At 36.4% G+C, this 27,775-nt stretch overlaps 1 protein-coding gene across 3 annotated transcripts in view; it reads right to left on the reverse strand.

The window, feature by feature from the left end:
* The window catches only part of TSEN15 (tRNA splicing endonuclease subunit 15), a 78,472-nt gene that overhangs the window by 41,293 nt on the left and 9,404 nt on the right, over positions 1 to 27,775 (reverse strand). Inside the window, exons 4-5 of one of the 3 annotated variants that reach the window (XM_054452481.2) lie at positions 14,624 to 14,765; positions 12,662 to 14,090 (exon numbers count right to left, since the gene is read on the reverse strand). The exons of 1 other annotated variant lie outside the window; for it this stretch is intronic. In XM_054452481.2, coding sequence (XP_054308456.1) covers positions 14,070 to 14,090; positions 14,624 to 14,765 — 163 coding nt within the window. In that variant the 3' untranslated portion in view covers positions 12,662 to 14,069. One more of the 3 variants, XM_054452483.2, reaches the window with a different exon arrangement.

The following is a 27,775-nucleotide window of genomic DNA, read 5'->3' on the forward strand; positions in this document are numbered from 1 at the left end:
CAAAAGGTAAACTTGAATACACCTCCCCCTAGTATGGACTAGACTTGGCAACTTGCTTCTAATGAACAGAATAAAGCAGAAGCATCAGTGTGTGTGCTCCAGGATTAGGTCATCAAAGGTGTTGGATCTTCTCTCTCTTTCGCTCTCTCTAGCTCTCTCTCACTCTCTCTTACTCTCTCTCTCTCTCTCTCACTCTGGTCATTCACTCTGAGTGAAGCCAGCTGTAATATCATGAGGAGACCCAAGGTGTCCTGTAGAGAGATCCACATGGCAAGAAAGCAAGGCCTTCTCCTGCCAACAGCCATGTGAGTGAGCTGTCTTGGAAGTGGATCCTCCAGCCCCAATCAAGCCTTCAGATAATGGAAGCCCTAGCTAATATCTTCATGGAAACCTCATGAGAGACCCTGAGCCAAAAAGCTGCTCCCAAATTTCTGAACCACAAAAACTATTGTTTTAAGTAGCTGAGCTTTGGGATAATTTGTCACACAACAATAGATTACTAATATACCATCCATACCCTATATCTCCCCCACCCCAACTTCCACCCAAGAACAGGAAGAGAGAAGAGAAGCTGTTAAGAACTCCAACTTAGTTTTGCCTACTTAGATGTCAAGATTTGATTCAAAGTCATCTCCTTTATGAAGCCTTTCATAAGAAATCCCAACCAATTGCCATGTGTCCATAACATTATTTTAAAATTTAGAAATATTTTAATACGTTTTGAACTTTGTATCTTAACTAAACACATATTTTCTGTTTTAAGTTAACTTTCCAGAAATATTTTTTTCTGAATATAAAAGTGATAAATACACATGGCAGAAGCTTTGGAATAATCTAAAAAGAAGAGAATTTAAATCACCTGAAGTGCAACCTCACTGAGGAAAACACTGTTGATATTGTTCATGTCCCTCTTTGCATACATTTTGTATAGATAAGAATATATTTCATATACAGTTTTGCATTCTTCTTTTCTCATGCAATGACCTCACCTCTCAGTTCCTTGACTTACTCACTTTAGTACTGACTCCCTGGTCAAACTCTAGTCTATACCCTTACTACTCAAAATGTGGTCCATGGACCAGCTGCACTGACATCATCAGACAACTTGTTAGAAATGCAGAATCTCAGATCCCATCATGGTCTAAACTCAGGACATTTGCACTTGCTCTTCCCTTTGCCCGCAAGGCTGGTCCTCCAGTTATTTGCATGACTTCCACCCTCACTGCATTCTGGTCTCTGCTCAAATGTCACCTGCAGAGAAAAGCCATTCTTGGCCACCCTAACCAAAGTTGCATTCCTGTCACACACTATCCCCATACCCTGCTTTACGTTCTTCATAGCATTTGTCATCACTTGACATTATTTTATGTGTATTCATTTGTTTATTTTCTTCCACAAATATTTGTGGAACACCCACTATGTATCAGACACTGTTCTAACTTCTGGGAACATAGAAGAGAACAAAATAAGGTCCTTATATCCCCCACTGTAATATAGGCATGCTTATACAACTACAAATTGCTAGTTATTATTTCATGTTTTTTAATTTATTCATTCCTTCAAGACACCTAATCCCCACCATCAACAGAAGGCTCCTTGCCATATCCCATGACTTAAATGCACCCTGAACATTCCCCCTTCTCTTTTAGAGAGAACTTTTCAATGTGCTTTTGTGCTGTGCTAAGTTTAACTTCTTTTCAGTCCTAATGAATTGCCCCAGTACAGCTTCCCTGCAGTGGAAATTTTCCTTATTTGATTTAAGTCTCCCACTGTATAGCTGGTGTTTATCTTATTCCTATGCAATTTATCTAAACCTAAAGGATCCCCCAAAGTAAGACCAAAAAAAAAAAAAAAGTGTTATCATCACCATCACCACCACCACTAGCAGCAGCAAGATCAGGCCTGAGAAATTTTTCAAGGGGCAAAATTGTCCCCCTATCCTTTCCTTTACCTTTGCCATGGTTTGAATGTTTGTCCCCTCTAGACCCATGTTGAAATTTAATTGCCATTGTAGTGGTATTAAGAGGTAGGATATTTAAGAGGTGATTAGACCATGAGGGCTCCACCCTCATGGGCAGGATTGGTGCCATTATAAAGGGCTAATTTGACTTCTCTTGAGCTCTCTTTCCCTTCTGCCTTCTGCCATAAGATAAAGCAAGCAGGCCCTTGCCAGATGCTGGCCCCTTGATCTTAAGCTTCCCAGCCTCAAGAAATATGAGCTAATAAATTTCTGTTCCTTATAAATTACTCAGTCTCTGATATTCTGTTATAGAATAACAGAAAATTAAAATGCTCTTTAACTATCACACCCCATCCCACCTGTGATGGTTTTAAGATATTATCCATAAGTCAAAAGGATTTTATGGATAATATTCAAAAGGATTTATGGATAATAATCAAAAGGATTTATGGATAATATCTTAAAACCATCACAGGTGGGATGGGGTGTGATAGTTAGAATAACAGAATATCAAACAACAAAATGGACTAAGACTACCTTCTTCATACCCTGCTAAACATCTAGGTCCTATTCCTTGGAGGACTGGCTCTCAGCTAGTTATCATGTATTCTCTCCCAAGGTGGCAACCTGCACATCAATGGGAAGAGTTTGGAGGCTGCAAAGGGTAGGATCATTGATAGTTTATTGTATGCTGGGCTTCATTTATCCTCACATAACCATTTCAACGTGTGAGGAAAACACAACCCTGGAAGGATACACTTTGTCCTTCACTTTACGGATGAGAAACTGAGACTCAGGGAGATTACACAACTGTCCCATGTCACTGTTGGTTTTCTGAAGTCAAAACTCTGCCTTGCAAGTCTCTTGGGCCTCAAAAATTCAAAGGAGCACAATTCTAATGGTGGATTAATAAGGCCCATGATGGGAGGAATATGTTGTTGTTGTTTTCAACAGGGGTAGAGGTGGAAGAGGGTGATGAGCGTGAGGGTGATAAGGAAAGATCTATGTGGCAAAATCTTTCAATTATAGGATCATCAAAATATAGAGCTAGAGGGGATCACAGATAGTATCTGCACCAACTCCTTTCATTTTGTGGGAGTGGAACATTAAGGTCCAAAGTGGATGAATTCTATGCATTTATATCTAAAGGACAGATAATGTACAATCCAGAAAAAAGCAACATTCTTGGTTATATTTATAGGAACGAAGTTTTCTAATGATCTCACTTGGGATGGGAGAAGAGATGACCAATTTTTCACCCAATATTCAAAACCACAGCATCCCCATCTGTGGTCATCAACAGAAGTACAATCCACAATAATTGTATAATTATGTGAGACGCATTACCATTTCTAAGTAGAGTTTCCAAATTTAGCAGTGTTTACATGTCTTCATTTCCACCAAAAATGTTGAATAAATAAATGCATAGGTTTGGCATAGGAAAGGATGTGTAATCACATAATAAGTAAACTTATCAGGCAGATATATTTTGTTTAGAAATCCTTATTTTGATTTCTCAGAACTCTAAGGCAAGGGATCAAAATATAAGGGATCTCGTAGCATAAGCATGCTTACAAAAGCAAATCGCATGGGATGGTGATTTGTCTCACAGCCTGAGGTACATGCAGCTCTGCTTTCTGTACAAAGTGGACAGGGCAGAAAAGCAGTTGGTCCTTGCCCTGCCACTGGAATGGCAGGAATAGGATGGGGTGGGTAGTAGTTCATTTATGAATATTTGAATGCAATCAAATAAGACTTTTATTGAGCTTCTACTCTGTATCAAATACTGCATTATCATTAGGTGGGATGTAAGCTGATAGATAAGATAAAATGTACCCTCAGAAAATTAAATAGGTCTTGTGACCTATTTAATTGATACTCACAAGAGTATCAATATGAATTTTAATGACAATTAACACCTTCTGTTTGTGAATGTAACTGGATAATTTTTGATATATTAACTGATATATTTTCCCTTCTCAGTAATTCTTGTTACCTATGAACTTTTTCCCATACAGACTTTCTTGGCACACTGCCTCAGGAACAGGATTATGCTACAGAACAAAAAGAGCAAATTCTTGGCTTTTGAATTCCAAAATCTAAAATCTTGGCAAAAACAATATGTTTAGAAGGAAAAATTGATCTGGAAATGGTCAGCATCAGTTTTTCCTACCCCTAAGACAAAATAAACCTAGGGGAAAAAACCTGTTGGGGATAAAAAGTAGCAAAAGTAGAAGAGTTAGAACCTTGAACTGGTCATGGAGCAGACACCTGTGGTCCGTGCCCTCCGCTCTGACCCCGAAAGTTGCTGGTGCAGAGGAGAGACAATAGATGCTCCAAAGGAAATAGAGGAAATGAAAGGGAATCTGGCCAGCACCCACCCCTACCCTATAGCCCCCACTGCTGCCTCCAGGCCCAGGTAAAGCTCCACATACTCCACATATCTCAGACTTTTAGGATCTTTCTCCAACATGCTATGAAGACAGCAGAGAAGCACATATGGCTGGGAAAGTGTATCTAGATGGAGAGGACCCAAAACAGGCTGAAAGTTTCCCAACATGTCCCTGGAGTTCAGGACCAGACCAAATATTTTCCAAGTGCTCAAGAGAAAAAGTCATGAGAGACCCAGATGGACCTCAGGCACTGCAGAATGATGCCCAATTCAGCCACTACCTGTGTGACTGATGAGAAACCCTAAGGACTGATGCCTGTCCCCCAACTCTCTCCCCTTCAGATGCTAATGCACCCTGAAAGTGTCCTAGATCTACACAAACACTCCGTGTTCACTACCCCACATAAACAACTATCCATCCCAGAAGAGCTGCCACCAGGCTCTTCATAAACCCAGCCTCACCCATGCATACATATTTAACCAGCTTCCTTCAGAAATATTCTTGCAGAGTTCCACTAAATCTTCTATGCTATAGGCACAACTGCTTTCTTTTTTCCATTCTTTGGAAGTAAAGAAAAGGCCAGGACAACACAGTCTGTATAGCAATCTGGTGCATCAGAAGAATGGAAAGAATAAAGTCTCCAATGACCCTAGGTTCCTGATCCATACAAGATCTTCTTTCTGATCTCCAGAACCCAAGCCATGAAGTGGGAAAAAGTCCTCTAGGTGGCCTGTTTCCCAACCTGGTGGTACTTAGTGCCCTTTCCTTCTTGCAATGTCTTCTCACTATCTTCCTAAAACAACCTGAAACTCACTCCCATTAAAGTGACGGGATTCAATAGTTTGAGGTTTAACTCCAACTCCTTCTCTGTTCGTGCAGCTATCCAGTTGTTAAATCTACCTGCTGGCTCTCTCCTTTCCTTTCTATTACCTGGAAGTGCTGCTCTCTGAATATTCCTTTTCCTCAATGCAGGAACATGACAGATTTGCACTTCCCCTCTTTCTTGAGGTAGATCATGGCCAGCCTTGTGGCCATGTGAAACGTGGACAGGAGTAACATGGGCTGCTTCCTAATTGCAGTAAGCAACACTGCAGCTGGAACTGCCTCCTGCAGCTGGAACTGACAGCATTTCAGATGGTGGAGGCCCTGTCACTCTGATTTCCAGAGTAAAGGGCATGTAATGGGTCGTTTCAGTCAATGGGCATGTAAAGTGAGCAAGCAATAAACACTTGTTAAATGAACTCGCTGGCTGTTGCTGCATAATAATCCAACCCATCCTGACTAATATGCCCAGGCTGTTACTGGGGTTCAGGCTCTCATTTCTCATCAAAGCTTTTAACACATGCCACTCAAAGTGTGGTTCATACACAGGTATCAATCCACAAACTATTGCTGCTCTGCAATGATGTAAGTATAGAAATTGAGAATAAACATTTAGAAATTCTTGTAACAGTTAAGCTGATTAATTTGACCTATTGAATCTAATAATAACATATTTGGAATTGTCTTTCCCCCAGATCTTAGCACAATGTCTTACCCATGAAGTTGCTATCAAAATGTTTGTCAAATTAAATTGGATTATTGATTCATGATTAAGAAACAGAATTATGTTAGGATTCCAAGCACTGGCAGGCAGATTTGAGGAGTACTTGGGGTGCAAGACCCTTCTTCATTGAGGTGAAATGATCATTTATAAGTTTCTGGATTTTCTGTTTGTACCAGCACAAAATTTAATGTCAACAAGCAGAGAAACTTTCTGAGTTCTTCTTTATTTACTATTAAATATTGTTTTAGGTTTGCCAACATAAAAGCATTGAGCATGAATGTGTTTATCCTCTGGAATAAAACTCTGTAAATATATTGCTTATGAATATGTTTTTCAGAATTACCCACAAACAGCTTGACATTTTGATACATTTGTTCAAGTATCAGAGTATAATGTAATTGATCCCAAAATCACTTCCTAACTCTCTCCAGGACTGAATAACTTTTTCCTCCCAAAGACTCTTTGGCACACACTAATATATTTCTCTGCCTCATACAAGAAAAAGACAACATAATATTCTGAAAACAATACAGTGCTAGGTATCAGGAGACCTGGATCTAATCTGCATTACCCACTCCACTCGCTTGCTACTACCTGGAGCTGTTACTTAACCATTTGTGCCCTAATTTCTCTAGCTTATGAGGATAAAAAGTTAATAACATGTAAGTAACATCAGCTCTGTTGTGAGCATCAAGATATAGGGTTCTGAAGCACTTAGTAGTGAATAAAGTACAACATGATTATAATTTTGCATTTATGTATAATATTGTCCTTGTAATGCTCTTGAATTATTTTGTACCTAGATTTTCTCCTTTCAGGGGAGACAATAAGCTCCTTAGAGGTTCACTGTGCACTTTTTCTTTGCATATGATCCAATGCTGAGTCCCTTGGGACAAATAATACACATATGATGATCGTTTGAAAACTGTTTATCATAAGTTGTTAAACCCCTTCACCGTTAAGTAAACTACACAAACTTTATACACAGCAAGACAAGTATTTCTCAATTCACACTAACAATGGGTGTTTAGAATTTTGGCTAAAGAGAGTTGTAATTGCCTGTCTGAATTCCTTGAGGGTAGAGGTCATGTCTCACCAATCTTTGTATCCCTAGACTTACCACAGTATCTGAGCACAGAGAAGGAGCCCAGTTTATATGGACTGCATTATGTACCCTTCAAATTCGTATATTGAAATCCTGTCCCACAATATGACTGGAATTGGGGATAAGGCCTTTAGGGAGGTAATTAAAGTTACTGATGTCATAAGGATGGGGCCCTAATCTGATGGTGCTGGTGTTCTTATAAGAAGATGAAAAGATGACGCCAGAGAGCATGCACTTGCACGTGCTCTGACCCTCTCTCTCTCTTTTTCTCAATCTTGCCATGCCTCACAGAGGAAAGGCCATGTGAGGACACAGCCAGAAGGCTGCCATCTGCAAGCCAGGAAAAGAGCCCTTAAGAGTCTGCTAGCACGTTAATTTGGAACTCCCAGCATCCAGAACTGTAAGGAGATAAATTTCTGTTGTTTATGCCACCCAGGCTATGTTATTTTGTAATGGGTGTCCTAGCTAAGATACCAGTTAATGTCTGAAGATAAACTGATAAATAAATAACCTTTAATAAAATACTTCTTATTACTTCCACTTAGTACCCAGAAACCTAAAAGGCCAATCTCTGATTTTGCTTAAATTGGCTTTGGGAAAATTTTCAAAATCATTTAAACATTATAATAGCACACCTACCTACTAGACATTTGATTTTTCCATCCACTTTCCTTAGTGAGTACAAGCAGTTCTTATCCAAAGATCATTAAGAGGATTAGACTGCAAGAATGGGGGTGGTAAGGAACAGAACAGTTATTGGCCAGAAAGAAGGGAAAATTCTACTATTAATTGTTCAGAGGATAGCACATTATTCTGCACATGTAAACACTCAAGGTAAAATATGGCAGATGAATAAAGAGCTTCTGTATAGAAGAACTATAAACTTTGGCAGGAACCACAGTGCTGCAGCAGTGAAGAGGCCTCCTGCTAGGGGCTGCAATGGAAAAAGTGACCTCAGAGAGGAATTCAGAACAGAAATACTCAGAAAGAGATGAAACACCATGAAATTTTGGTTAAGTCATTTGGTTCCAGGCTTATAAAAGGGAAAAGCTGTTTTAGTAAAAAATAAAAAATAAAAATAAAAATGCTGACTACGTGAACTTTGCAGATTTCTCGTCTATTCTAATTGTAAATTTGAATTCCAAAGTACCTCTTCCTTCATGTTCTTTACAAGAGATCTATGGTGTTTACTAACATATTCTTCTAAAGAGGCTCAGCCTGGAGAAGCAAATACTTAGTCTGGAGCCATAGGACCTAGCTTAGCGTTCCACTGAGCTGCCCCAGCACAGAGGGCACACTGATGAGGGACTCCAGAAAAGAAAGGAAAAGGTGGCACCAGAGAGAAATCCTCACGTGCCATTTCCCTCTTTCATGCCCCAGCTAAAGAAGGCACCCCTTTTACAGAAAAGTTTATACTGGCATACCTTGGAGATATTGAAGGTTCAGTTCCAGACCACTGCAATAAAGTAAATATTGCAATAAAACAAGTCATACAATTTTTTTGGTTTCCTAGTGCTTATAAAACTTGCATTTACACGAACATGTAGTATATGGCGTCATGTCTAAAAAACAATGCACACACCTTAATTTGAAAATCCTTTATTGCAAAAGAGGCTAATGATCATCTGAGGCTTCAGCAAGTCATAATCTTTTTGCTGGTGGAGAGTCTTGCCTTGATGTTGATGGGTGCTAACTGATCAGTGTGGTGGTTGCTGAAGGTTACGGTGGCTGTGGCAAAGTCTTAAAATAACATATAATGAAATTTGCCAAAATCATTGACTCTTCCTTTCACAAAAGATTTCTCTGTAGACTCTGATGCTACTTGATAGCATTTTACCCTCAGTAAAATGTTCAAAAATGGAATCAATCTTCTCAAACTCTGCTGCTGCTTTATTAACTAAGTTTATGTAATTTTCTAAATATTTTGTCATTTCAACAGTGTTCATAGCATCTGCACAAGAGGCAGATTCCATCTCAAGAAACCACTCTTTGCTCATCCATAAGAAACAATTCCTCATATGTTCAGGTTGTCTCATGAAATTATAACAATCCATTTACATCTTCAAGCTTCACTTCCAATTCTAATTCTCTTGCTATTTCTACCACATCTGCAGTTAACTTCCTCCACTAAAGTCTTGAATGCTCAAAGTCATCCACAAGGGTTGGAATCAACATCCTTCAAACATTTTTACCTCCTCCCATGAATCACAAATGTTCTTAATGGCATCTAGAATGGCAAATCCTTTTCTGGAAGGTTGTCAGTCTACTTTGCCCAGATCCATCACAGGAGTAACTATCTATGGCAGCTACAGCCTTACAAAATGTATTTCTTAAGCAATAAGACTTCAAAGTCAAAACCACTCCTTAACCTTATGGAATGGATAATGTGTTCACAAGCATGAAAACAACATTAATCTCCTTGTATATGGCCATGAGGGTTCTTGGGTGACCAGGTGCATTGTCAATGAACAGTAATATTTTGAAAGAAATCTTTTTTTCTGAGCAGTAGGTCTCAATCGTGGGCTTAAAATATTCAGTAAACCATGCTGTAAACACATGTGCTTTCATCCAGGCATCGTTGTTCCATTTATAGAGTATAAGTAGAGTAGATTGAGCGTAATTCTTAAGGACTCCAGGATTTTCAGAATGGTAAATGAACATTGGCTTTAATTTAGTCATCAGCTGCATTAGCCCCAGACAAGAGGATTAGCCCATCCTTTGAAGCTTTGAAGCCAGACATTGGCTTCTTTCTAGCCATGAAAGTCCTAGATGGCATTTTCTTCCAATATAAGGCCGTTCTGTCTACATTTAAAGCCTGTTATTTAATGTAGCCACCTTCATCAACTATCTTAGCTAGATTTTTTGATAATTTACTGCAGCTTCTACATCAGGATTTGCTGCATCACTTTGCACTTTTAAGTTATGAAGACAGCTTCTTTCCTTAAACCTCATGAACCAAGCTCTGCTAGCTTCAAACTTTTCTTCTGCAGTTTACTCACCTCTCTCAGCCTTCACAGAATTGAAGAGAGAGTTATGGCCTTGCTCTGGATTAGGTTTTGGCTTAAGGGAATGTTGTAACTGGTTTGATCTTCTCTGCAGACCACTCAAACTTTCTCCATATCAACAATAAGGCTGTTTCACTTTCTTATTCATGTGTTCACCAGAGTAGCACTTTTCATTTCCTTCCATAACTTTTCCTTTGCATTCACAACTTGACTGTTTGGCACAAGAGGCCTAGTTTTTGGCCTAGCTCATCTTTTGACATGTTTTTCTCACTAAGTGTAATCGTTTCTAGCTTTTGATTTAAAGTGAGAGATGTACTACTCTACCTTTTACTTGAACACATAGAGGCCATTGTAGGGTTATTAATTGGCCTAATTTCAATATTGCTGTTTCTCAGGGAATAGGGAGGCCAGAAGTAAGGGAGAGAAATGGCAGAAAGCCTGGTTGGTAGGGCAGTCAGAACACACATAACATTTATCAACTAAGTTTGCTGTCTATGGGCACAATTTGTGGCACACCAAAACAATTACAATAGTAACATCAAATATCCCTGATAAAAAGATCACCATATCAGATATAATAATAAAAAAAGTTTAAAATATTGCAAGAATTACCAAAATATGACAGAAAGATATGAAATGATCATGTTGGAAAAATGGTATCGAAAATCTTGCTTGAGGCAGGGTTGCCACAAATCTTCAATTTGTAAAAAACACAATATCCCCAAAACAGAATAAAGAGAATTGCAATAAAACAAGGAATACCTGCTTATATTAAAGCAGCAATGTATATCTTTCACCACCAGCACTTAGCCAGAATAGTGAGTGTTCCAGAGCTGGGGTTTATTGCTATGTGATGTGATCCTGAAATTCATTTAATAAATTAGGCTTTTAGAATGAAAAACTAAAATGCATACTTTCATATGGTTAAGAAAAAAAATATATATATATATATATATATATATATATATATATATAACCCACCCCATCTACCCCTACCCTAAACAGGCTTTTATTTCTAAATATAGATCTACATTTTAAGCAAAGCATGAATCAAGTCACATATTTAATGTCAGTATAATTTTAGAGGCATGCCAGAAAGAAAAAGGGGATGTGAGTACGTAAAACTTATTTATATTTTTATTTATGCTATTTCCTACAGATTGAAAATAAATTTTCAAGAGCACCACTTCTCCAGCTAATCTACTCTTAGTAGAGTCTGAAAATGCTGTGGTTATCTAGCAGTGCCCTCTGGTGTCCAAATGAATTGTTTTAGTTTGCCCAGAGGGAAAAAATAAGCCATTATATAATCAGACATGTCTATAATCAGCATTCATTCAATTGCCAAGTATTTACTGAGGGTTTACTATATGTGAGTTACTGTGCAAAGAGGCAGGATACAGAGATGTATTAAAAAATACATGATTTCTCGTTCTGTTCTTAAGGAGCCCTGTCTAACAGGGAGACAAATGTAAACTCACTTACAAAATTACTTAAATCACTTTATCTAGTTTTTCATTAAAATGAGACATACACAGCTGGGTGGCCTCCCTTTCCAAACAGTTCTGGGCCATTATTCATGTTAGGATGTATCTGGCTGGCTTTGGACAGAACAACTTTGGTGAAGTACACAGGGAACATTCTGAAATAGAGTAAACATCCCAAGACATACAGCAGGATTGAATTCTAGTTTAAAGAGTTGGAAAAGCACCTTTCACAGCCAACCCCAAAAGACACTTCTGGTTTTGTACTTATATAGGAGCCCACTGGTCAACAGATCCGGCACACAAATCTGACATTATCCTTACATTTCTTTATGAAAATGCTATTTTTCTAGAATTATAATGAAAGCCCTCAAAATGAATCAAATGAGAGACTTAAGAAATCAAGAGACTCTAAGAATTTATCATAAACTGTTTTAGGATTCTTAGACCTGCAAATTTTCCACTAGAGTCACCAAAACACATATTGTTCCGAATAGGTCCATCTTCATGTCTTCTGGGGAAGCAGAGGGAGCCAGGAGTTATGGAGACCTCCCACCAAGAATAAAAGTGAAATTCAAATACCATCAAAGGAAGGAGTCAGGAATGACTACAGATGAAGAATGATGCTTTATACTATTTTGTGATATTCCTAATTTTCATCATTTTTCCATTCTTGTTATTGTTGTTTCCTAATCAGCCATGAAACCCTAGTGTGTAGGCAGGAACTATGACCTGCTTCCAACCAACGGAATATGGCAAAGGTGATGGGATGTATGTGATTACATTATATAAGATTATAAGGTCCATCTTGCTGAGACTCTCCTTTGCTGGCTTTGAGAAAGCAACCAGTTATACTGAGAAGGCCCATGTGGCAAAGAGCTGAGGGTGGCCTCCTGCCAACGGCACATAAGCATTGAGCACTCTCAAGGAACTGAAGGCTACTAATAACCATGTGGGTGAAAAAGCTGACCCTTCCCCAGTCAAGTCTCAGATGAGACTGGAACCCTGCCCAACACCTTGACTGTAGCCTCACAGAAGTCCCAACTAATCTGTGCCTGGGTCCCTTACCCACAAAAACTATAAGATAATAAATGTGTGCTGTTTTAAGTTGCTACGTTTGTGGTAATATTATTTTGCAATGATAGATAACTAATACAGATTTCAAGACACCTTTTAATTTTAAAACATTTTTATTATAAAATACAAATAAAAACATTGAGAAAAGACAAAGTCATCCATTTTCTGCCTCCTATCCCACTATAACCAGTTAGTAATTTGATTTACTTTGTTATCTTTTTATCATATGCTTGGTCTGTTATTTCAGCCATGATTACACCCACTCATACACTTTTCTGTCTTGCAATTTTTACTTAATGTAATATTTTCATGTTTTTAATAATATTCATTACCAATTTTTAATAAGTACATTATGTACCATTTGTATATATCTGTTAATTGACTATTTCCTAGACCCAGGGATGGCAAACTATGGCACCACATTTGTAAACAAAGTTTTACTGGAACAAAGCCATGCCCGTATTGTTTATGTATTGTCTATGGCTGCTTTTGTGCTTCACACAGCAGTGTGGACAAGTTATGACAGAGACAATAGGTTTGAAAACCTAAAATAGTTACTTTCTGGCCCTTTATAGAAAAAGTTTGCCAATCTTTACCCTAAACTTTAAAGTGGTTTATAATTTGGGCTACTAAAAGTAATGTCACTTGGAACATCTTTGTGCATATAATTTTTCATACTTTGTACAATTTGAGAGACGTTAACAAAAGTGGAATAACTGGATCTAATTAATGAAGACATTTTTATGGTTGACTCCCTCCCACACTGTTGCAATATTCAAGCTATGATATGTGATAGGAATGAAAAGGATGGCTCAGAACTCCTGTAGGTAACATGTCTCTGGTCCCTGTTACTTAAGACATGTAAGTTTACACTCTGGATGAACATATTTTGAGTTTTGATTTAAAGTTAACCAAAAAAGAGAAATAACAGTAACTGCAATGGGAAGACCAATTGAAAGAAATCTTTTACTTTCTACTGGAGAGGAAAAAGTAAACAGAAGTGGGTGACAAGGTGTATATAAAATGCCATTCTATGATAGCTGCAGTGGCCAAAAGGCACCGGGGAGAGTTGAGTAAGAGGAAGAGAATTGTTGGAAGTTGGAACAATTCTCTTTCTCCAAGAAAGAGAATTGTTGGAAGTCTCAACAATGAGCTGGCAGTGGCAGCAAGAAACAAAGAGGCAACTTTGAGTGCGGGATGACAAAAGCAGCACACAGGTCCCACCCATCTGAATACATCCTAGGCATAAACCTGTATACAACTGTAATTAAACTGTCTCTAGATAACAAAGTTTTAAAGAAATCACCCTATATTTTTTAAGGAGGAGAAAGTCTTCTACCTGGGGAAGTTTTATTCTTCAGAGTGAAAACCTTACGGAATGGGGAAGTCAATCCTCACTATCTAAGTCAACCCTGACTATCTCTGAGATAAAAGATGAAGCAGTCTGATGGGTCTCAAATCCAATCTTGTATGAATAAAACAAGCATCAGGAAACATAGATGTCATCTTCTAAGAGAAATAGTCTGGAAAAAAAAAAAGATCAGGATGGACTTTTCTCCGATAAACAATGTAATCCAAAAGCAAAATTAGAAAGATATTTAATGTAATTATCCAAATTATACCAACAAAGTATGTAAAGAAATCACATATAGCACATTTATCTTATTAAAATGTTCCTGTCAAAATGTCCAAACCAATTTAACATTTCTTAAAGAAGCGTTTTTTTACTTACAACTATTATTAGCCTTTACATTCCACCTCAGTTACTCACTAAATAATTAAACACATGATGACTTCATAAAATACTTTGGAAAACCATGAAATTCTCCAAAGAGTAAGGAAATCATTTTTTTTTTTTTTGCAAAAATAACTAGGAACATGCTACTTTGAACAAAATATAACCAATTTTCTGAGGGATGAAAATCAAGACTTTTTTCTTGAATTTTCCCTGTGGCAAAGGAAGTGGCAGTACTGTGAATGACTTGAGTCACACTTAAAATCATGTCATAATTTTCCTCTTTTTGTACTTCTTGCTGTCAGTTACCTCAACACTGACCTGAGGGTCTGGCAGCATAAATCCATCAGTAAGTTTATAATAGACTATTGTAGAATCAGACTCCACTATGGCCAAAGTAAAAGACATCGGCAAATCTGGATCACCTTGCAATTTTCGAGATGCCTTCAAGATCTCCCTTATCCTGAAAATAAAGTCACAATATACTTAGGAGTTGCGGTCACTCAATTAGATGAGATGTGACAGAAGAAAGTACTAGAAAACTTGAAAACAGGTCACAAGAAACCAAACTGAAGTACAAAGAGAAAAAATAATTTTAAAAAATAACATCAGAGGTTTCTGGTATAGTATCAAATAAGTTTAACATACACATAATTGGAATCACAGAAGGAAAGGAAAGAGAATGGTATAGAAATAGTTGACAGTTTTCCAAAATCGTTGTCTCTGAATCTGAAGTGTATCTTTTATAGACTGCATACAGTTGGATCTTGTTTTTATATCCAATCTGACAATCTCTGCCCTTTTGAGTGTTTATTCAAATTTAAAATTAACATTGGTATGGTTGGATTCATGCCTGCCATTTAGCTATTTGTTTTCTATATATCACATGTCTTTTTTCTTACTCTCACCCCTTTATCACCTTCTTTTCAGTTAAATAGGTATTTTCTAGTACACCATTTTAATTAATGTATTTTTTTTTACTATAGTTTCTTGAGTTTCTTAGTGATGACTCTAGAGATTACTATTGTGTCTTAGTTCATCACAATTTCTCTCAGCTTAATACTAACTTGATTCTAAAAAATATAGAAACTGCTCCAATAGAGCTTTATTCCTTTCCTCCTCCTTTATGCTATTATTGTCATATATGTTTATATATTTAAATCCAGTAATATAGTGTTATAATTATTACTTTAAATAATTTTCTTTTTATAAAGTTAAGAGGAGAAAGGAAAATATATTAGGGTCTTTTACATTCACATATTTAATATTCCTGGTATTCTTCATTTCTTCACATAACATCTGGTGTCATTGTTTACTCCAATATAGCTTCATTCCTTGCCCCATCCTTTGTGTTAATACTGTCATATAAGTTACTTCTTAACGTGCTATAAGCCTGGTCAGTTGATTTTTGACAAAGGTACAAAGGCAATTCAATGGAGAAAGTCTTTTCAAGGATACTTTAAATGAAGATAGTAGTATACCTTTATGTCTACACATAAGATTATTATATGAATCAATTAAATGGTATATATGAAAAGACTTCATAAACTGTCAAGTGGTCATATTATGTAGTATATATACAGCTTTACTACCTTGCAAATTGGGATATAATATTTATAGATACCCCTGCCTCCACGATTATTGCTAAAACTGAATACTAACCCAAACATAAGGTACACTTTGCCATTAGTGGAAATACAGAAAATGTTTATTTTCTGAAACAGTGTGAATCCCATAAATTGACTTAGTCCTTGAAAAATTATTTCCACCTATGCTGAACTGCATTACAACTAGCTAGATTCTTATTCATAAGAATGATTTACTTTAGAGAAAGATATTCTGATAAAGCAACGATAGATATTAATCAGAAACTTCATTACTCAGCACTGATGGGAAGTCACACTGTGATAAAAGGCAGCATATCACAATCGCTTCTTCAATGCAAATCTTTTAGTGTAGCTAAGTATTTTCCTTCTTCAAAAGTGGCACACCAATATCTAAATTAATAATAATAGAAAAAGATCAATTTTTATAGGCTGTCCATCTTGAATTAATTTTTTGCTACAAAGATGGAAAAGAAGAAACAGACAATGGATCAACTAAAATTTTAACTTATCTACATCTTTTGTTGTCAGCATGCATCATGATTACTTCGCAGTATGCAGAATACATAAAACCCAATATATAATGCACATAAAGCCAATTCAATGCCACAAGATAAATTTCTCTAAACATCCCTAACTGGTAGACTGTGATGAGAATGGGACACAGACAAGAAGGAAGCCTGTTAACATAACTTTTACACATTTTCCATTTCTGAAGATATAATATTATTTAAATCAGAAGGTGTGTTTGTATGTGTGTATGTGTGTGTGGGGGGGGTGTTCACTAAGGAAAACTACATGGGAATTCTAGCCCATATATTGAAATTTAGAAAAGAAATTTCCATCTTATTCACTACTCTTTTTCCATTCTCAATTTATATCTGTTTCCAGATTTCTTTGATTTAAGCAGCAAAACATTTTCATACTTACCCCAAATACCCATGCAGGAAACCCTAACATTTGAAAACTAACTCAGAGTTGTAAAAGGGGTTTTGTTTTCAGAGTTGAGAGAAATCACTGTCAAAAATGAAATGGAAGTTCCCATTTCTGAGGCCTTGCTTATGGTATTTAGTTGGAGGGGGTGGGGATTGTGAATTACCAGTGAATCTTCTCAGTAGTAACAGAATAAAATAGTTTATCTGCCTCTGTTACTCGAAGTACATTCCAGAAGTCTTACACAGTTTCTTGTTCAGGATATCTTCTAGTCGATTTTTCAAGTATGTTTAAAGCAAAGCCATCATCTTTTCCTCAACAAACAAGAACAAGACCTTTCTTGTTTGTTTCCATCATAGGATACTGCATAAAATCTTAAAAATGTTTACTTTGCCTTTTGGTCAACAGGTTATACTTTCTCAATCTATTAATAATAACAGTAACAAAAGATTCTGAAGTTCTTAAAAAACCACATATGATTGTAAAGATCCCAAGAACATTTAAGTATCACCAGAATACTATAATCTCACTTAATTTCTAACAAGCTTATGGTTTGAAATCTTACTTTAGAAATGACAGAATGTTTCCTTATATGTATAAATTTTAATAGCTCAGTTCTTTGGAAAAATATTGTGAAGATATTGGAAATATTGTATGTTTCATCACAAAAATCTACAACAATAAATGATAAAATTCTTTATAGTTCATATTGGATAGAAATCAACCTATGAAAAATATAACCTATGTATTAATACTAACAGTTTCAAGTTTTAAACTCAGTTATATCTAAAGGGAAAAATCCCACCTAAAGAAAAATATATATCAATAATAATAGCTATTTATTAACAGCAACAAAATTTGATGCTCACAACAGGTTTTTATTTCTCATAACTGTTCACAGAGGAGCTCTGTGTACTGAAAAAAGGTGATTCCAGAGCTTCATATAGCTAACTTGAAAACAAGCCTGAAGCAAATACACAGTTAACACTATTTGGCTAATACCTTTAGTCCAAGCTATTTAAATGCTTTCCATAAATCTTGGCATTGATTTTTCTGTAATGATTCTAAAACAGAGACTAAGTAATCTCTGGAGATTTACACAGAGGACAAGAAGTTGAAGACCACATTACTTTTAACTTCAGATGCTATTGAAATAGAATGTATCATGGGTTAAAAGTAGTATTAATTTCAACCCATAGAAAGTATCTCCTATCCTCTTCAATATGGCCAAATAATATATGCTATAGCCTTATTAGTAAAAGGGAATAATTCCTTGATTTGTCTCATTATGATATAATGGAATGACATGCCATAATGCAACTCTGAAACATAATGCAAAATTAAGTTGGTGTCAGAGGCACCAAAGAAGCCTTATTCATCCACAGGCTCAGTCCCAAAGAAAAGTTTCAGGGATAACAGACCACCTCCTTGAAATTCATGCCAATGCCTTCCTAGTGAAAAATCAAGGCAGCTAAAATTCCAAGGGGGTTTACTGAACAATCAAGTTATCCACCCCAGTGGGAAGTCATTCTGTAATGAACTGCAAGCTTTTTTTTAAGGGTAAGAGAAAAAAAAATGCTGTATCAGTTAAAAGAAGCTGCCAGAATTGGGGGTTTCACCAGCAGCAGATTTCTAACAGAGGTAAGGTGAGGACACACATCCTAATATGCAGAGAAGCCAAATGACAGAAGTCATTTTGCAGTTATGAGACTTTAGAACTCAAATAAAATAGTGGTCATTAAATGAATTTGTAATAAGGATTATGCTTTCAGAAAGTGGAAATATTTTTCAATTACAGGGAAATAATAACGGACGGTCCTTCAAGAAAGTATGTAGCATTTGAGGGTTAAATCTCATAACTAAGAATATCTTCAGAGATGTTCTAAAGAAAGAACTAGTTCTAGTAACCCCTCTACTCCAGAATTAATGTAAGTCCTTTTCCCAAGGCATTAGGGAAAAAGAGGGGTGAAAGGGCAGAGAGAATATAAATGAAAAAAAATTCAACTAAAAAGAGGCTATTCATAACATTGGCAGGTTACAATGCAAAGCATGGAAAATGGTGATAAATCCTGCAAGTGGATGGATTTTGCAAATACATATGTATGTACATATATAAATATATATATATATATATATATATTTTTTTTTTTTTTTTTTGAGAGAGAGTCTCGCTCTGTCACCTAGGCTGGAGCGCAGTGGTGTGATCTTGGCTCACTGCAAACTCCACCTCCTGGGTTCAAGCGATTCTCTTGCCTCACTAGGCCTCCCAAGTAGCTGGGACCACAGGCACACACCACCACACCCAGCTAATTTTTTGTATTTTTAGTAGAGATGGGGTTTCGCCATGTTGGCCAGGCTGGTATCAAACTCCTGACCTCAGGTGATCCGCCCACCTCAGCCTCCCAAAGTGCTGGGACTACAGGCGTGAGCCACTGTGCCTGGCAGATTTTGCAGACATTCTAATTTTTTGGAAACTCTTAAAAGGTTGCTTACAGTATATTCTTATGTTCTTTAAGGTATTAATTAGGAAGTCTCTGCTGCAGGAACACAGTAGCCTAAGATAGCTTACCCAATCTTTCAACAAATACTTACTTAGCACCATGTACCAGGTACCAGGTTAGACCCCAGGGATATACCAATAAACAAAAAAAAGTTCTCACTTTCAGGGAACTTACTTTCTAGTGGAGGAAAACAGACAGTAGACAATCAAAGAAAACCAAATATGAAATATGTTGAGTAGCATTAATATATCAAGTGTTTTAAAGGAGGACCACTTAGTAGGTCCAGGAGGTGAGATAATAGCAGCTTAAGCCAGAGTGGTAACAGTTGTAGTGTAAGTGGTAAGAAATGGACAGATTCTGGATGTAATTTTAAGGAATTGACAGGGTTTACTGATAAATTAATTTGGGGGTATGAGAAAATGGAAGAATGAAAACTAAGAGATTATAGCAAGGTTACAGGATACAAGGATAATATACAAAAGTCCACTGTATTCCTATATACCAGCAATAAACAATTGGAACTCGAAATTAAAAACAAAACACCATTTACATTAGCATCATAAAAGATAAATATTTAGGTATAAATCTAACAAAATATTTATAGGATCTATGTGAGGAAAACTGTAAAACTCTGATGAAAGAAATCATAGGAGATCTAAACAAATGGAGAGATAGTCCATGTTCCTGGATACCAATTCTTCTCAATGTGATCTACAGTAAGTGCAATCCCATTCAAAATCCCAGCATGTTGCTTTGTAGATATTGACAAGCTGATTCTAAAATTGATATGGAAAGGCAAAAGAGTTAGAATATCCAACAAAATGTTAAAGAACAAAGTGAGAGGACTGATTTTATCTGACTTTAAGACCTATTACAAGCCGGGCACAGTGGCTCACACCTGTAACCCCAGCACTTTAAGAGGCTAAGTAAGGCAGGTGGATCACTTGAGGTTAGGAGTTTGAGACCAGCCTGGCCAACATGGTAAAACCCTGTCTCTACTAAAAATGCAAAAATTAGCAAGGTGTGGTGGCATGCGCCTGTAGTCCCAGCTACTCGAGAGGCTGAGGCATGAGAATTGCTTGAACCCAGGAGGCGGACCGGGTTGCAGTAAGCTGAGATCGTGCCACTCCACTCCAACTTGGGCAACAGAGTGAGACCCTGTCTCAAAAAAATCGCATAAAGAAAAAAAAAGACCTATTATAAAGCTATAGTAATCAAGATCATGTGGTATTGGTTAAGGAATAGATGAATAGGTCAATGGAATAGAATAGAGAGCTCAGAATTGACCCACATAAACAGTCAATTGATCTTTGACAAAAAAAAACAAAGGCAATTTGATGAAGAAAGAAACATCTTTTCAACAAATGGTGGTAGAGTAACTGGATATTCACCTGGAAAAAATCAATCTAAACACTGACCTTATATCCTTCATAAAAATTAACTCAAAATGGATCACAGACCTTAATGTGAAATGCAAAACTATAAAACTTCTAGAAGACAAAATAGGATGCCTTGGATTTGGTGATGAGTTTTTAGATAAAATACCAAAAGCATGATCCAGGAAAAAAATTATATCAGATTCTATTAAAATTTATAACTTCTGTTCTGAAAAAGACAGTGTTAAGAGAATGAAAATATGAGACATGGACTGGGAGAAAATATTTGTAAAATACATATCTGATAAAGGACTTGCATTCAAAATATACACGGAAGTCTTGAAACTTATCAAAAAGAAAACCCAATTTAAAAATGGGCAAAAAATCTAAACAGACACCTCACCAAAGGAGATATATAGGTGGCAAATAAGCATATGAAAAGATGCTCAACATCATATGTCATTAGGAAATTGCAAGAAGTTAAAAGAACAATGAGATGCCATTGTGTGCCCACTAGGGTAGCTAAAACCCAAAATGCCATGCTAGCAAGGATACATATTGCTGAGTGAAAGCCAGTCTGAAAGGCTACATACTGTATAATTCCAGCTATATGCCATTCTGGAAAAGGCAAAACAACACAGAAAGTAAAAAGTTCAGTGGCAGCCAGTGGTGTGTTTGGGGGTGAAGAGAGGGATGAATAAATGAAGCATAGGGTATGCTTATATTACTGAAACTATTCTGTATGTGATGATGAATACATGACATTATGCATTTGTCAAAATCCATAGAATTGTGCAATAAAAAGAATAAACCCTAGCGTAAATGACAAATTTCAGTTAATAATACTAATAATGTATGAATATTGGTTAATTGTAACAAATGTACCATACTAACACAAGGATGTTAATAATAGGGGAAACACTGTGCTGGACTGGGACTTAGATGGGAAATCTGTACTATCTGCTCAATTTTTTCTGTAAATCTAAAATTGGTCTAAAAAATAAAGTGTGTGTGTGTGTGTGTGTGTGTGTGTGTGTATACATTTTAAATGACTCTAAGGTTTTGGCCTGAGCTTCAGAATGAATAGAGTTGCCATTTATTGACATAAAGAAAACTACAGAAGGAGAAAGTATAGGAGCAAATCAAGATTTCTTTTTGGACATGCTAATTTGAGATGCCTTTTTTAGACTGCAGTGGAGATGTCAAGTAGGCAGTTACATATATGAGTCTGAGGTTCATGGAAGAGGTTGAGATGGAGATAAAAATTTGGGAGTCATCAGTATATCGATGATATTTAAAACCTTAGAACCAGATGAGGCTGCTTAGGGAGTGAGTATAATGAAGAGAAAAGCTCAGATGACTAAGCCCTAGTTACTTAACCTCCTCAAATCCCCAAATTAGGTTCTTGCATTAATAGCTAAACATCTATATCCTCACAGATTTGCACACTGTCACTGGTATCCATTACAGAAAACAGAAACAAGCATTAGAATTCCTAATATTCTGACTCAAATAATTTTCCCACCTTTGTTTCAGGATTTTCTACAGATTTTGTAGCGGCAAAACTCTTGATTTAACTTTCTCTTACCTTTGACTTCCTTAATCCTTAAGAGGTTGCTTCTCCTGAACTGTTACTTCCCAGGAGGAGAGCTGTCTGTTTGTTTGTTTGTTTTTTCATATTTTTTCTATGTCTGTCTCTCCTTTCCTCCCCTCCTTTTCCCATCATTCCCATCTCTCTTGTATCACACATACTCACTCCTTCTCCACCCATGCCACACCAATCTAGGGCTTTCTCACCAACTGCAGGCAGGTACTCTCTCTGCCATTACTACATACCCAGTCATAATGAACTATTGGCAAATTTCAGGCCCTCTCAGCCCTCAATACCTTGCTCATGTTATTACTTTAACCAGGGCATCCATTCCCATCCTTGTTCCTTGTTCTTGCACATTTCAAACATCTTGTCCTCCAGTAAGTTTTCCCAGACTCTCTCATCTCTTTATCCCACCAGTCGAAGTTAGGTCTCCTCCCTCTGTGGTCTTCCTCAGTACCCTGTACATATCTGTCATTACGTTTATCACACTGGATGTAAATGACTGTCCATCTCAGCTCCAGACTGTTAGCATCTTGTAGGCAAAGTCTATAATATTTTGTACCCCATAAGCCCAGGCAGCCAATAAATAAATAAGCAACTTAGAAAATACTGGAATAATTTGCAATTCACCTTTTTATTCTATCCTAAAACCAAATTTTGCCTCTAGGTAGTATATAATTATGTTTATATTCATTATATTTAAATAAAAAGTATAATCAAATACATTTATAACATTTTTAGTGATGGGTAAGAACAGTAAATAAATTTTTAATTTTCCCTACACATCTCAGGGTTTTAAAATATTAGTTTTTTTCTTCTCCCCATGAAAACACGAAGGCAATGGATTTAAAAATAAATAATTCATCCATTTATATTATCTGGGTTACTGCTGTGATAATACAAACAGCTAACAAAATGTTCTTTAAAGTAATCATGTCCTTTAAAAAAAGAAAAATTACTATCGACAGTCTTTAAAAGCTATACTGGGAAAAATTAATTCTGACAAAGAAAAAATAACTAAAATTCATCGGATTCAATGTATGAGGAAAAGAGAGTACATTCTTTTGAAAACAACATTGAGGGAAATAGGATATGATATGCATTAATAAGCTAAGCATCAGATTAAGCAAATCAACACAGGCTAGGAATCCTAACTTTGGCTCTGACATTCATTTCTAATGTGCACAGAATTATTTTCACTTCTCTTAAGGCATAAATTCCTTTAATTGTACAATACTCTTGCCAAAATAATTTTATTCAAACCAACTTTTAAAAGCTCTTAGACTTTTAGCTTCATGGTAGCTAAGCTTGCAGAGGAGCAATTTGGTATATGGAATGTTTATATCTTTTTCTAAACTTCTCAAGTAACATGCAGATGCCAAGAAGAACTTTTGAAATATTTTTGTCTCAGATAAGATGGCTGAGTGTATTCAATTTAGAAAGGTTACCAACTGCCATGAAACAATAACAACAAAAGAAATGCCACTATTTGTGGTCCTAGGAGAACAAAATGGGGATGGGAGAGGCTCCATTCTCCCATCCACTATTTTTCTCTGACACTGAGAAGAAAGAACCATTTATAATTTAGTCAGGTTTGAAAAGACGAATGATTCACATATTACTAAGGAAGGAACTACAATCCTTTGGGGAAAAAAAAGGAGATTAATAGTTTCAGAAAGCTGTATCTTAACTGTGCCTGGATTTTATAATTGTATAAGACATTTCACTTCGCTCAGCTTTTTTTTTTAACTTACATATAACCAAAGATGAGCTTAAAATATGTCAACTAAGGTTTTCCCACCTCTTGTATCTTACTGAAGAAACAAAATTTACATTAGAATTGGGTGGTGACATAGGGTCTATGAGGGGGAAAAACAAACAAACAAACAAAACCCTACCAGTAGTTAAAGACTAGAAAACCATTTTGTTCCCTTATAATTTGAGTCCCTGTATAAGTCACTTAAGATATTTTCCCATTTGCAACTACCTGTAGTACTACTACTATTACAGAAAATTGTAATACTATTATCCTAATTTAAGTATAGTATACTTCTACAATTTAGGGCGCTCAATAAATACCAACGGACCCAAGGTGGTCCAAAGTGAAGCTAATCAGGCTATCTGAACATAAATTTGACTTCATTTGCAATCTTAGCTCTGAAAAAGATAGGTCACTAGTTTTAGTTAGTATTCCTCTTGTTGTCTCATCTTTAAATCCATCAGATCTCTTTCATCTGTGTGTATCTAGGAATATGATTTCATACTATTGCTGTGTCTGAGCAAACTGTACCTCTACAGTCATTTACCAAAGTTGCTTCATGTATTCCTTAGATTCAATTTAGCAAAGAAACAATCTAGAGTACTCTCCATATGGATACCATGCAAATATACAACTTAATATGGCATTATAATGCAAACTAAAAATTATTTTACATTAGCTTTAGTAAGTATTTTTAGATGAGAGAAACAAGAAACACTAGCAATTAATTACTTGATACTCCATCAGCAAAATTTTCCCACTAGATAATCAGAAATGGGCACTTTATCAATTTTATTCTCCCATTACAGATCAGGAAATAACATTAAATCAATATTTTCATAAGGACTATTACACACAAGACCTTCTGAAACTTGAAAAGTATGACAAAGTGTTTTAACTGTGATCACATATCATATATAACTGCTTTACAGAAAACGCTAATCACAAACCGTACTTGTGCTCAAAGTAATGCATTCACTCACAGTCATTCAAATACACATTTACCCTGTAATGGAATCTGTCGACACTCTTGCCAGAAAGTATGTAAACAAAATCACCAGGTCTAAAGCCTGGGAAAGTAAGTGGGAAGCAAACACTAAAAATTGTTCAGGCATTCTTAGAAAAGCACACAGATATAACATTAAACACTCCCTAGAACAATTACCTTTTAAGGAGGCAGAAAATACATATACACCATAAAATAAATAATAAACCATATAAATATACATACCACTCCGCCACATAACAGTCAAGTGTTGACTGAAACAGTGGGACTATTTGTCATCACTAGGGAAATATTTTATAACTAAGTTGTAGTTAACTATGTAAATGACAGAGTTTGGTCCAGTTTTACAAACAACAGATTATAAAATTTGTCTCCTTCAATAAAAGAGACAGTTATCAGGCCTTATGTGCTATATGCTCTTTGTAAATAATAAGAAATTGCAGCTCCAGCAAACTGCCAACTCCTCTGGCTCTACAGCTATGTATGCTACCCAACTCTCCTACTAATAAAAATGTTATTTAAGGTTTTTTGAGGAATACAAAGCATTTTTTAAAGCACTATATTCAAGCAGCTAAGAAACACAGTCTAAAATGGTGATTTACAACTGGTGTGCTGAGGTTGGTTGTATAGTATGTGGCAAGTAATTTGTTTCTAACAATAGAGTACTAAAGTTGGCAGGGTATTTTTAAACATAAAACTAATATTCCTGATAAAATTATCAGTCTCACCAGTGATATTCCAACATTCTTTCTTGAGTGAGAGTCAAAAGACAAATTAGCGCTAAGAGGTCCTGGGAACAATATATGGGCCAAAGCCCATTATTATTATAAAAGAAAGAATAATGGCTATTTTTTGGGGGAAGAAAGATTATGATTGGGATGGGGCACATTGAAAAGTTTGTGGGGTACCTAGAAAAGTTCTATTTCTTGACTTAGTTATAATTACAAGAGTTCTAGATGGTTGCCTTATAACTCATTAATTTATACATTGGTATTGTGTGGTTTTCCGTATCTAGTTTCATTTACAATAAAATCTTTTTAAAAACCAATAAAGCAAGAGAAACTCTAATAGCTGTGAGGCTAACTGAGACTGTGGTACAGCTCATTTAATCTTTTATTATCTTTTGGAAAAAGTAGGGGTACAAATAAAAATATACTTTTAACCTCAGCTTTTTGTATGTAAAGTTAGAATAAAACAAACACCCTGTATACCACTAGGGATTTTGGTGCTGATTTAATGAAAGTCTACTTGTAAAAATATTTTGAAATACTTTGAAATTCTGTAACATTCTCTGCAAATGCAAAGTATTCTTAAAACCACATAGAATAAACAATAGTCTCACTTCCTTGCTTAAAGCCCTTCAATGACACCACCCATTTAGCAGTAATTTTCACAGTGTTCTTTGTGGAAACCTAAGACTCCATAGACATGCTTCAGGGGCAGGGCATCATGTACAGATATGCAGATTGTGCTTTGCCCAAGGGTGCCTGGCACAAGTGGATCTAAAATCTGGCCTTCACTGTTCGCCAAGCCTTGAACCTTAGTGAAGAGACATTTTTCTTTGTATGTCGAGAGGGAGCTCCTTTTCCTAGATTGTTCAAAGACTCTCTAAGTGCTAGCTGTAATTCTGTTCAAAAGTTCCCCATTAAACAGTACCTTATTTCTGTCAAACAATAAAAACAAACTGTCTGCAAGTCTTCTTCAAAGTTAAGACAAACCATAGACAAACACATTTTATATTTGTAATTCCTTCATTTACAAACATATTTGAGCATTTGAGTTCCTCTTCTGTGAGTTGCCTGTTCATATTCCTTACCCATGTTTCCCATTGGAATTTTTTTTCTGAAGTCACAGAAGCTAATTCTAAATTAACCTGTCAGTTATGCACATGCTATAAATCCTCTCCCAGTCTGTGAAAACTTACACATTGCAAGTGGAAGTGTAAACTGGTAATAATCCTTTTGAAAACAATTTAGCAATAACCAGTAGAGATGAAGGGATAGGACAGGCCTAGTGGCTCACACCTGTAATGCCAGAATTTTGGGAGGCCAAGGCAGGCAGATAACTTGAGGTCAGGAGTTCGAGACCAGCCTAGCCAGTAAGGTAAAACCCTGTCTCTACTAAAACACAAAAAATTAGTTGGGCGTGGTAGTGCATGCCTATAATCCCAGCTACTTAGGAGGCTGAAGCAGGAGAATCACTTGAACCTGGGAGGTGGAGACTGCAGTGTGCCAAGATTGTGCCGCTGCACTCCAGCCTGAGCGACAGAGCCAGAATCCGTCTCAAAAAAAAAAAAAAAAAGAAAAAAGAAGGTGTAAAGGTATAAATGTCCCAGCTATTCTTAGGAAAACTCTCATACATGAGTACAAGGAGGTACTCACAAGGCTATTCATTAGAATACCATTAGTAATAGCAAAAAAGTAAAAACAATGATGGCCTTCATAATCTAAACAAACTTTCCCATCTAATTTTCCATCCTTTCCCTCTTTTCTCTGAAATTTTATTTATTCATTTATTCATTTGCTGCCTTAAGGAATATTACTAGACATCTACTCTGACTAGACACCATGCTAGGTAGGCAGTCACGCTTAATTACTTGCAGTTGCCCTACTAAACCATGGTCTCTTACTGGCTAAAGAGACTTTTCCTGTCCTTCCTCTGGGTTTTGACATAATTTTGTACATATCCCTGTTAAACTAC

This window comes from Pongo pygmaeus, chromosome 1 (genome assembly GCF_028885625.2).
Source record: "Pongo pygmaeus isolate AG05252 chromosome 1, NHGRI_mPonPyg2-v2.0_pri, whole genome shotgun sequence".
NCBI classification, from domain to species: domain Eukaryota; kingdom Metazoa; phylum Chordata; class Mammalia; order Primates; family Hominidae; genus Pongo; species Pongo pygmaeus.